At 37.9% G+C, this 12,931-nt stretch overlaps 1 protein-coding gene across 3 annotated transcripts in view; it reads right to left on the bottom strand.

The window, feature by feature from the left end:
• Positions 1-11,918, bottom strand: part of ninl (ninein-like) — a 39,858-nt gene extending 27,940 nt beyond the window's left edge. For 2 of the 3 annotated variants that reach the window (XM_052151369.1, XM_052151371.1), the window contains exons 1-4: positions 11,712-11,918; positions 8,341-8,552; positions 7,967-8,063; positions 6,034-6,227 (exon numbers count right to left, since the gene is read on the bottom strand). In XM_052151369.1, the coding sequence (XP_052007329.1) occupies positions 6,034-6,227; positions 7,967-8,063; positions 8,341-8,523 (474 nt within the window). In that variant the 5' untranslated portion in view covers positions 8,524-8,552; positions 11,712-11,918. The remainder of the gene's footprint in view (positions 1-6,033; positions 6,228-7,966; positions 8,064-8,340; positions 8,553-11,711) is intronic. The other variant, XM_052151370.1, reaches the window with a different exon arrangement.
• Positions 11,919-12,931: the final 1,013 nt, after the last annotated feature.

The following is a 12,931-nucleotide window of genomic DNA, read 5'->3' as shown; positions in this document are numbered from 1 at the left end:
AGAGAGAAAGAGAGAGACGGAGAGCTCTGGAATTCAAGTATGTGTTTCTAAAATGAGAGGCACAGTTAAAGGAAACGCCATGCCAAATTATAGCTAAACCCTTTCCTTGTTTTACTTCACATTATCAAGCTTTCTGCCCACAGCTGATGCTCTGCACACTGCGCTCCACCCAGACCAACTTAAAAAGACCTCTAATCCTGGTTGAACACATACAACACATTGAACACACAAGCACTAAAACACACTGGACCAAATGAAGCTTGGCAGACTGGTTTAAAAACACCAAATGCCGGTCACTGCCAACATAAACTGTACTCTGATAGACCAGCATGCTTTCTTAGCAAAGGAATTTGATGGTTAACTCCTCCACAGACTGTGACCTACAATACTCGCCCAAGAACTCTCAACCTAAAGCACCATTACACTACATTTATAGGTAGTGGACATGAAATTCTGAAAGTTGACATGTCCTGTGGTGTGACATGCTACAAGATATCTAAAGATCTTTAAATAGTATTTAGATTTTTCTTTTCTAATTATTATGCATGCAGTTTTATGACCTCAAATTAAATGAGAGACTACATAATGATCTAATTTAATTTTATAATGGTAACCTGTGTGTCTGCGGCTTCAAAAGGACAAATATACATCTGTACATTTTTTACATATGTACTCATTACTTTATATTCATTTTTACTTATTACCTTTCATTTTATATTCTTTTACAGTTTAATCTCATGTTGTGTGCTGTATTGTCTTTGCAAGTTAGAGATAAAGAGCTGTCTCCATTTCAAGGTCTCCCACGTCACAGGACGATGTTGTGAAGCAGTCATTTTCCATTGTCTTTGCTTGGCATTGTAACACTTGTTGAGTTAGTGCTGATCACGCAAAAGTCAAACTGAGCGCTAAAAAAGACACAACTAAGATTATTCAATAAAATCTGCTCATTTTTACCATCACATCGTCTTCTGCCTTCTGCTATATTCCCCTGCTGACTCTGTCTGCCTCTTGGGCTGGTAGAAGAGTTAACATAACAAGGTTTGATGTTGACTGGTTTTGGTTATCAGACAAAACTCTGATATTTGGATATCTTATGACGGAGAGAGAGATCTACTAAGATACTGGATCTAACAATGGACCATTTTTAGAAATTAATTAGCTACACCACAGGACCATTTACAATGACCTAGTGAAGTGAATGTATTCATGTATTCAAATGTATCTGACTGAAGTCTCACAAGCCTTAAAGGAAAAGTTCACTCAAAAATGAAAATTCTCTCATCATTTACTCACCTTCATGCCATCCCAGATGTGTATGACTTTCTTTCTTCAGCAGAACACAAACAAATATATTTAGAAGAATATTTCAGCTCTGCAGGTCCATACAATGCAACTGAATGGTGACCAAAACTTTGAATCGGTAGTCTCTTTGGTGAACATGACTTCAAGCTCAATATACACTTCTTATAGTACCATCTAGTGGTCTGTGTATGTGTCAAGCAATAGGAAGTGTAATCAAGCTTAAAATCATGATTGCCATAGAAACTGCAGATATCAAGATTCATAGTGAAAAATTTATATTTTATATTTATTATAAGTTATATTTTGGTCTGTTCTCTCCCAAAACTGATTGGATTGCTTCAGAACACATGGATTGAACCACTAGAGTCTTATGGATTACTGTTATGCTTATGCTGCCTTTATGTGCTTTTAGGAGCCTGTTGACTTGCATTGTATGGACCTAAAGAGCTGAGATATTCTTCTAAAAATCTTTGTTTGTGGTCAGAAGAAAGAAAGTGAGGGTGAGTAAATGATGAGAGAATTTTCTTTTTTGGGTGAACTATTCATTTAACCACACCATTAACACAGTAACAATTAGGTACTTCATTTTAGTTCGACATGACGAAAGTCATTACTTATGCTGTAATATAAACTCAGTAACATTAAGTTAAAAAAAATTGGCACTTCTTTGTGGATTTCCAGGCTGAACTCAGTGAAGACTGGAAGGCAAACCACAACCCGAACAAAGTGGGCAAACCAACAGAGTGAAAAAACAGAACCAGCTAGAAAAGGAGAGCAAGGTTAGTACTCAACTTAGCATAATAATCTGGCAAAGAAACAGAGAAACATGAGGGCATATGTAGGGTGTGCAATCAGGCTGGAACAGGTGTTCAGGCTACATTCAGTAGCATGAACAATGCACGTACCCATGGAAACGCAGATCATGCCAGTTGAGCGCGCCTGCAAAACATGAGGGAGAGCAAATTACGAAACAATACAGGCGATAAACCCGTAGATGACATCTGCAAGGAGTTATGGGTGTACTCGAACAAGACTAAATGATCGCTCAAAGAATACTGATTATGTGATGTCACACAACGCAAAACTTTCTCCTGCTCCTGATTCACCTGCTCAGCTTGTCCATTTGTTTGGGATGGAACCCAGAGGATTAACTCACTGAAGCCCCCAGCTTTCGGCAGAACTCTGCCCAAAAATGTGACATAAATTGGGGGCCTCTATCAGAAACCACATCAACTGGGAGGCCATGAATGTGGAATGACTGCTACCATTGTCTCCCATGCTGAAGGTAATTTAGGGAGTGGAATAATGTGAGCCCCCTTCGAGAACTGATCCACTACAGTCAAAATGACTGGGTTGCCATGAGAGGGGAGGGAGACCAGTTACAAAATCCATGGCTATGTGTGACCAGGGTCTCGAAGGGACCGGCAGCAGTTGGAGGAGCTCTGAAATAAATGTTTGAAATGAAGCGCAGATGGGATGTCAGTTGTCCCACAAACCAGTGCCCCATTGACCAGCCCTACTGGTGAGGAGTGTAATGACACAAGCCACCTTAATGGTGTCCGAGGCGAAAGTGGAGAGTTGCAATGTAAAGAACAGGGAACACTGTGAGATGAATGCGCTGCAGGATTTAGCCTCATCTGAATACAGTGTAAGATACGGAATGCAGGCTTCAAAATGTCCAGAATACAAAGCCTGGTTAGTGACAGAGATCTGGACTTGCAGACGTCCCAGCAGAACTCCCAGCTGAGAAAGGCCAGAGCAAAGATTGGAGTCTATGTTGTGGCCAGATTATTTTGTAGCATATACTGTAGGTGCTGGAAAGAATGACCCAAGAGCAGAGGTAACAGTTCCAAAAATATTTATTAATAAAGTCAGTAATGTGCCACCGCACAGAGTAGAGAGTAGTGTGTTCGTCAGAGGAATTTGTGCATCGTGGAAGTCAGGAGGAGCTTGGCAGCGTCCTCCATAGAAGCTTGCCGATGAGAGAGATGTCCAGCGGACAATGCGAGCAACAAAGTAGTGTAGATCCCTGGCACGTGGACATAGAGCGGAATTCCTTTGTGGATTACCAGGCTGAACTCAGCGAGGACTGGAAGGCAAACCACAACCTGAGCAATGCGGGCAAACCAGCAGAGTGACAAGACAGGGCCAGCTTGACAAAGAGTGCAAGGTTAGTACTAGGGTTGCAAAATTTTCAAAGTTGGAAACTTTCCATGGGAATTAACGTGAATAAACTGGAAATTTGCAGGTTAGCCAATAACAGGGAAATTAAATTTAGTAAACAACCCAAACAACCAGATTTAATGCAAATTCAGTGGAATTTCTACCCTGCGCATTCCTCAATCACATACACACAGCACACTACTTACTGCAGGCTACTTACTACAGAAGGACGATTGATGCACACTACTGCATTTAAGCTCAAGGTCAACATCCAGTCAAGTAAGTTTTGATGATATTACTAGGGTAAATATATTTGATCTACGGTATTAAAGTTTAACTAGAAAATTCTAAATCAAAATATGTTTATACAGTAGCTAGCTAGCCAGTAAATCAGATATGCAATGTAAGATAGCTAACACTATTTCATTGACAATTTAAAAGGCTAGCTATCGTGGTGTTAGCTAGCTCAACTGTGATGCAGTTTCTTCTGCTAGCCAGTTTTCTGTTATCATACAAGAACGTAGGTTATAGTTTGATTTAGCATGCAGATTGAGGAGTGTTCATCTAGCCTATTTCTAGTCATTTGTACAGCATCGATTGTAAAATATTTGTACAAAATACTTGTAAAATATTGTTTAGTTAACTATTTATATATCTGTGCATTAGTTTTTTTTACAAGCTTCTTTCTAATCTTATTCTACAGAACAATGCCACGTGCACCATCTGATGTGTGGATACATTTCACCAATGTAGAAGGAAATGCTGTGTATATTTGCAAATACTGTGCAAAGACCTGTTAAGAACGCCACAAAGATGCAGCAGCATATAGCCAAGGGCCTAAAGTTTTTTCCAATATTTCCAAAATTCCCCAGCTTAACTTCCCATGGAAAGTTTCTGGAAATTTTCCACCACTTTGCAACCCTAATTAGTATTCAATTTAGCATAATAATCTGGCTAAGAAACATGAGGGCATATGTAAGGAGTGCAATCAGGCTGGAACAGGTGTTGCTCGACAAGCAATCAGTGGCATGATTGGCATTACCCTGAGAACAATGAGCATTCCCATGAAAACACAGATCATGCCAGTCGAATGCACTAGTGAAACACTAGGAAGAGAAAATGACAAAAAAACAAAACAAACCTGCAGGCTTACCAGAACTGTGGCATAGGTGGTTGCTAGGATGTTCTGGGTGGTTGCTAATTCTTACTGACCAAAGTCAAAAGAGCCCAACCCAAGTCTCTATGATGTTATTCTGCTCCTTCGATATGCATCGGGTCTCTACTTTAATTTCTAATTGGACTTTTTGTAATATAACTATTCTCCTTAACAGCCCTGAAAATTAAGGTATCATTTATATCTGTAGCACAAACATAGCAGGATAGTTTCCACTGAAATTGGAATACCCAATGGCCAACAGAACTAGAAAAGGACATCGTCGCCTGTCAATCAACTCAAGTCCGCACATGCGCATTAGCTGGAACAGCCTGAAAAATAGCGTTTTTTTTTAGCATGGTATGAGCTAAAGAAGCACAATGCATGATACCATATTTGGCAGCTGATTTGAAATATGTTCTTTGATCATAATCTTGACCAACCATTTTTGAGATTTTGGTCTTTCCCTATTCAAGTTGATAGGACTAGGCTGTACTTTTATGCCGCTTGTTTACATAATAAAAAATGCTGCCTGGGAGAGTTCCAAAGATGGCCGCGAGTGGACTGACTTGCCTTGAAAGGGACTTTGGTTTAGTTTAAACCTTATGGTTTGTTTACATTCCTACCCCAAAGAATGAATAGTGAAGCTTGCCTGTTCCTTAAAAAAATAAAATACATCTTTAAACAATTGAACTTTCCTTCCCTCATTAAACAACTGTTATCGTGATATCCTTTGTTTATAGTACCAAGGGAAGACAATACTGAATCTGAAAACTTTTTAAAATTAACATAACAACATCATCATCAAGCGTACGGATCAAGAGATCCAGCAGCACAGGTTTGCTTTGGCTCTCCTGTCTGCACACAAGTAAAATGACTCCAGAAAAAAAGCACAGACACAGAAAATACAGAAATCTTGCTCTTTGGAGAAAGAGAACGAGAGAAAATAAGAGGGAATGTGAAATGAACCATGTTTGATCCTGAGCCAAAAGTAACACTAAAGTATGGTGATGGTGGGGGCTGCACTACTTGCACATTCCAAATGACCACATTTCCTGTCTCTGAAAAGCAGGTCAGCCCAGATCCATTCACCAAAATCAAACTGACTCAGGTATTCAATTGACTAACAATACAACACCAATTGATAAATGCCTCAAGTGCTACTTACATTTAACAATACCCATTTGAATACAGTCCTATGAAGACAACTATCTGCACTCAAATCCACATTTAAATCTCAAGTTTGAATAAAATGTGACAGACTATTTGTACAATAAAATCAGTCATCAAGCAATACCAGCATCCCATGCAGGGGAACAGCATCTAAACACAACATATGCTGGTGACCAGCAATGGTGGTCTTTTCAACAGGGACAGACTAATTCTAAAGATCATGTAAATTTCATTAATTTTACCTCAACACTCTCCAGTGAGGTGGAGCGCCTGAGCTTGGCTCTCCTCAAACCATTTGTTTCTACTTTGTCTGTCGCAAATGGTGGGGAGTCTTCTGAGTCTGCTGTGAGCTCGAAGTCAGTCTTGTCTGGCCGTGATCGTCGTCCATACCTTTTGGCTCCCTTCACATATTTAGGCTTCACCTCCTCTGGGACTGCTAGAAAAACAGGATATGATGCATTAGACAGATTATGAAAATATTTCATTTATAATAAAGACAAATAAAATAAAATAATACACACTGATTATAATATGAATCCACCCAGTTTGTGGATATGATTTAAAATATTCACACTGTGCAAATATATATATATATATATATATATATATATATATATATATATATATATATATATAATGAATATTAATATTAATATACATTTTGTGAGATTTATGCTTAAAACAAGATAAAACAAATTGCAAAAGGGGTAAGAAACATAATTTTGATTCAAAACATATTCTCTGAAAACAAGCTTCTACAATTTTGCTTTGAGATACTTTTACTGGGAAAAATACTGATTGCATTTGTTCATGCAAGTCATAAACTTTCCTATAATTCCTATTTTTGAAAAGAAATGAAAACCTAAAAGCATCATCTCCAAACCCAAGCCCAATGCTTAAAATCTATTTCTCATTACAGGTTTCGAAATTTTACCATTCGCAAAGGTAAATTCAGCCGTGAGCAGATTTCATAACATACACTAATGGACCAATCCCATTTAATGCACTTTTATCTCTGAAAAAAACTGCAAATATAATCAGACACACTGAAAAATGTAATGAAATACCTTAACTATGATATCCTGGATTTCGTTTACTGAAGCCCTGTGCAATACTTCCAGCATTGGTATTATTCACTCAAAATCTGAACAAGCCAATAACAATCATTTGGTAGGTGCTTAAAGATAGTATGAGCTATTATTGTAAATTATTTCACACACAAGAAGACATGTCTGTATTTTGTCTTCTTAAAAATGCCAAGACTGCCTTAAATTGAACAACATTCTTTGTAGGTTTGGGCAAAAATGAGCCTATGTTCTTCTTTTTACATTCTTTTATTTTTCTTAGCCTTTGGACACTTAAGCCACACACTTGAAAATGTATAAATGTTGTTGCATTAGATAGGTTGCATTTACTTCTCGTGAAATGTTTTGCTTGGTTTAAAATAAATGCTACTTGGTGTGACCTTTTGTTAACTAATGCAATGACGTTACATTTATAAGTGTGGCTTTAAAGGTGGAGTAAGTTGGTTTTTGAACTCAACAGCCAAACAAACACACCCCTTCCTTTAGTGCTCCTTCAGAAGCTCTGCCGCCCAAATACATGCACGTGCAATAGTGTTGTGTGGATCAGTCTGACCCACTTTGTTTATTTTCCCCATTTACAGAGCCAGGGCTGTGTACAAACACCAGATTTTTTTTCCAGCGCACACTCAGAACAGACAGCTAACGGACCGTGAAGAGATATTTGTGGAATTTGACAAAAAATGTTTTGGATTAAAATGACTTACTCCACCTTTAATTGACCATATAATTTTTGGAGCCAATGTATGTTTGAAGTAGAAGTGAAAACTAGTGATGAACTTATAACCATAGGCATGCATTATGATACTGTTTACTAAAACCACCCTGCCTTAAGCATAACTAACCATGCAGATGCTTAACCACACTTAACTAAATGCATTTAAGCCTTTATAAAGTATCACCAGCAGCCTAGAAGCCCTTCAGATGACCAAAGTTACATCAGTTACACACAAGATGTATCATCAACAAACCTAGAGAGGCCAAGATCCAGACTAACTAGCATCAAAAATCATAAGGATAGATACAGGCCTGAAAGCTTTGATAACCCTGTAGGCATACGTATATAGAGGTCTTCTATTTGTCATTTGAGTACCTGGTTCAAGATAGCTGCTCTCTTCCTCTGAAGTACTGAAGTCCAACGATCTTGAAAGCACAGCCACAAAGCCCTCCTTAAACTCCTCAAAATTCACCTGCAAAAAGACACAAGAGAGCTTAAAGTCTATAATGTGGCACAAGCTTGAAAACATATATTTACATTGTCTGAGTAAACACAAAAATGTTTTGTTCATTTAAGATTGTTCACTTCGTATACTTAAATTACTATAATTTTCTATGCATTTACCTTTGTGCCAAACAGTCACATTTACAACATATGAGCAGGTATTGTAAGGTAACATTAACAGTATTCGTTAGTTGGGGGGACTCCTAAGAGCCCGGACACAATTCCAACACTGGAGAATATCTTACCCTGGCATAATGCTGTGGTCCTAGCAGAGTGTCCAACAGCAAGGGGAGATGGGCATCTAAGCTCAGCTTGTGACATAAGGCAGTAAGCTCTTCTTTGTCAAGGTAACCTGTGCCAGTGGTGTCACAGGTGTCAAACTCAGCCTTTAACTGGGCCACATAGCGGTTCTGCTCCTCCTCATCCATCCCACCACATACTGCACAGCTAGCGAGGTCTGTGACATGAAAGTAGAATGATCAGTAGAAGTTAGTGGTCAATCCCTCATCACAGCAGACTGCATGTATGACCACCATGCACACTACCCTACATAGCTGGTTATTGATTTGATCGATACCCTTCATTGATCTGACAATCTAATCACAAGGATATGATGTATTTGCTCATTTATTTATTCATGTTTTGACTAATCTAAAACAAAGAAGAGTTAAGGGGTTAAATTTGGTTAAAACATTGACCATGTTCACTACTTTGTACAAAAGGTCAGATTTCATTGCTTCTATTGTAGCACACAGGATGCTCTTCTCGACATTCTCAAATCATGTTGATATAAAATGCATCATCAGGTTTTGCACAAACTTTAGCGTATTAACTAAAGTAAAAGATGGACATACCAAAAAGTTATCACTTCTGTAATTCATGTAAGATGTTCAATTTGTCACTCAAGTTATTGCTAATATAATAAAATACGTTTTTTAAATATTCCATTTTTATTAAATGAGAAAAATGCATAGAAGAAGCAATTTCACCAGGTCAGACATTTGGTCCCCTCTGAACATAGCCAACATTTGTCCTGTACTTCCACCATCTTTCTTGTTTCTTCTGCTATCTTGCTGGTACCTATTGTACTGTAGCTTTGAGGTGTCTTTTGTTTTGCAAAGAGAGATCAGTGTGCTGAAGAAGAATCCCATTGTATCGGCACAATTGGCAATAAAGTCCATTACTATTACAACTACAGTCGAATGCTCCACGGTGCCAAGTGTTTCAGTGTTTTGATCCAGTGAGATACTGGGGTTATTTATCAGTAGTTTTAAATGACTTTTGATAATGGCATAGGCCAGACAAAGACAAAGGGAAAAAAGACCTGAGATGCACTTTTAATGGGCTAGTTCACCCAAAAATGAAAATACAGCTCTGTAGGTCCATACAATGCAAGTGAATTTTGACCAAGTACATAAAGCACATAACGTCAGCATAAAAGTATTCCATAAGACTCCAGTGGTTTAATCCATGTCTTCTGAAGGGATCCATTCAGGAGAGAAAGACCAATATATAATTCCTTTTTTCACTGTACATCTTGCCATTGCAGTCTCTAGGCACAATCATGATTTTAAGCTTGATTACACTTCCTGGTTCTTGACACATGTGCAAAGCCAGAGCCATTCTAAAGGGGAGTCTACAAGGTTAGCATCAAAATGCATAATGCAGCGGATCACTGGCGAGGAGAGAAGAGACCGTTTTTTTTTTTTATAGATGTCTATGGGGGGGCTGGGAGTCCCTACCACCCCTGGAGTCATGAATTTTAATCCAGCTCATGCTGAGTGACTCCAGCCATGTCTCCTAAACAACCAAATTGGCCTGGTTGCTAGGGAGGGTAGAGTCACATGGGGTAACCTCCTCATGGTCGCTATAATGTGGTTCTCGCTCTCGGTGGGGTGAGTGGTGAGTTATGCGTGGTCTCCACGGTAACGCGCTCAACAAGCTCACTGAAACGTATTCCACAAACATTAATTACCAAGATACGTTAACTAACATAGATATATCTTAACATCTACCACAAGAAAAAGTGCAACGAAATTGTCATAAAAATCTGAATGCGGTCAACTGACATCAGCCGTATATGAATGGCCAGAGAAGATTCACATGATCCAAGTTGACCATTAAGCTCTCTACAATAGTAAAAGCGCGGAGGTTGATATCTCTGTACACAGGGTTGGGAGGGTTACTTTTTAAATGTATTCCACTACAGATTACAGAATACATGTTGTAAAATGTCATTTGTAACGTATTCTGTTAGATTACTCAAGGTCTGTAACGTATTGTAAATACTTTGGATTACTTCTTCAGCACTGGTAGATTGTTTCACTTGTTTTGACTATAAAGACTCTGCCAGTACAGTAAGACAAAATACATGTTAAAAATACATTCTCTGAAAAACCTAAATATCTTATGCAGTGTTATTTCTAAAACAAGATCAATCAAACTGATCTTGTTTTAAGGATTTTTAGATATTTTTACAAGAGAACAATACAAATATTATTATAAAAATAAGATTTTTGCCCTAATATTAAAGGTCTTACTACAAAAACAAAAATATTGATCTAACGTGAATTTTCTTGATAAAAAAATATGATCGTGTCTGGTAACATGTGTATGTAAAATGGCTAGAAATAGCATTTTAGCTTAGCGTAAACTGACAATTTACACAAGATTTATATATATATATATCTTGTGCTCCAAACTTCAAACTTACTTCTCTGTCTGCTCGTATGAATGTAACACATCATAAGAAAGTGCTAGATAATGGTGCTAGAAATAAAGCTTGAAATAATAATCGCCAAGGAGACTGCTGATGTCAAGATTTACAGAGAAAATGTTGTAACATTTTGGTCTGTTCTCACCCAAAACTGATTGGATCTCTTCAGAAGACATGGATTAAAACACTGGAGTCTTATGGATTACCTTTAAGATGCCTTTATGTGGTTTTTAGAGCTTCAAAGTTTTGGTCACCATTCACTTGCATCGTGAGGACCAACAGAACTGAGATATTCTTCTAAAAATCTTTATTTGTGTTCAGCAGTAGAAAGAAAGTCAAGCACATCTGGGATGACATGAGGGTAAGAAAATGATGAGAGAATATTAATTTTTGGGTGAACTATTCCTTTAAAAAACATATTTTGCTGTCAGCAAGACCTAAAACAGCTCCTATCTCATACTTTAAGTAAGAGTTTTTAAGCCAGCATAGACACTTATAGTCCTTTCTGGTCTTCCTTTCAACATCTTAAACACCCCTGCTGTAAGGTCAAATGTATATAGATGCTTTTATCTAAAGTAAAAACAAAGCTACATTATAAGGAATCACATCGTTCAACGTGAAACTTTTAATTATTATGAATGAACATCAAAGCATAATAGTGATATAAACATACAGCACATTTAATCCTCTGGCTATCCCACAATGCAGCACTCGGCGGGTTTTGGTATCACTTCACCATGGGAACAGGGACAAGACTAGTGTAAAACACAGTAAAAAAAAAAAATACTTTGGATCGTGGTACTTTCCATTTAAACACGCATTGCATGTCCTTATCGACGCGCTGGCGATCAACTGAACACATACGCCTGGAAGACAATAGTGCAATTTAAACCATCTTACCGTTGTAAACTCACACTGCCTCCATTTTCGTAACAGTCACTTTCTGTTCAGTATTAGTTGCAGTTTCGTCCTAAAAATGGTCACATCGTTAACGACCATAGACAGAAACATTTACTCTTTGAATGGGCCATAAGTAACACATCCAAGAAAAGTGTCCCGGGTAAAAGCACACTGTCGCCGGACAGACACTCGCACTCATGCCCTGAGCGTCTGTACTGGGAGGTCCCAAGCGTTCGTGCTCATTCAGAGATGCACCATTCTGCAGCCCCTGCTGGTCAGGCGGTCGGTCGACTCCAGTGAGCTGCCCTCAAAGGGACTACAGGTCAAACACGACCTCCACTGGCGTTGCATTTTCATTTTGGTGCACGATACTGCACCCCTATAAGAAAACATTTAGAACAGTTAAATGTGAACATGTGACACGACATTTAGCATTTTTTAAAGTTGCTCTAAGGGGACAAATATATTAATCAAATGAAAGTTTACATAAAAATAAGACACTTTCGTTTACATGGTCTTGTTTTCATGGTTTGTTTACATCATCTTATCTCCAGTGGTCATTTGTGTCTTTGTCTGATGATTCAGAGCCTTTATTATAGCGGCACCCATCGGCAGACATCATTCTGTGATTGCAATGTTTTGCAAACTGGCTCAAACAGTTTTGTTTTTTGTTTGTTTGTTTGTTTTTACTAAAAACTAAACTAGCTAAACTAAATTAAAGCATGGCATCTACTAAGCTCTGAGTTTAAAAAAAATAAATCTTTTATTATTATTTTAAGATTTACTGCTTCAGTGGCATGTCCAAAATTAAAGGCTTGTAACTTGACAAAAAATTGTTTGATATCATCGTTTTATATTTCTTAATGATATAGATTGTGATAAATTCTGAGACTCAGCAGAAGCTGCTGAGAAATGAAACCTCTTCATATTTTTCTGATTTGACATTAAATATCTCTGGGTGTAAATAAGGTGGCTCTGAATAAATGCTTTTTTTTGTTCCCAATCATGCCAACTGTAACTGAGTAACATTTTGTTGATTCAACAAAGCAATCAAAAGCTATAGCATTAAAAATAATAATTTATCGTAGTGTCCAAAAACATCTCCATGTGTCAAAAAGCCTCTCCAAACAAATACAACATAATAATTGTACATAAGAACTAATTACACATGTGTGATGGTGAGTTTGTGAATCGGTCTCATCATGGAATTCTAATGAGTT

Source organism: Xyrauchen texanus, chromosome 20, assembly GCF_025860055.1.
Source record: "Xyrauchen texanus isolate HMW12.3.18 chromosome 20, RBS_HiC_50CHRs, whole genome shotgun sequence".
Classification (NCBI taxonomy): Eukaryota; Metazoa; Chordata; class Actinopteri; order Cypriniformes; family Catostomidae; genus Xyrauchen; species Xyrauchen texanus.
This window is presented reverse-complemented; position numbering and strand designations above follow the sequence as displayed.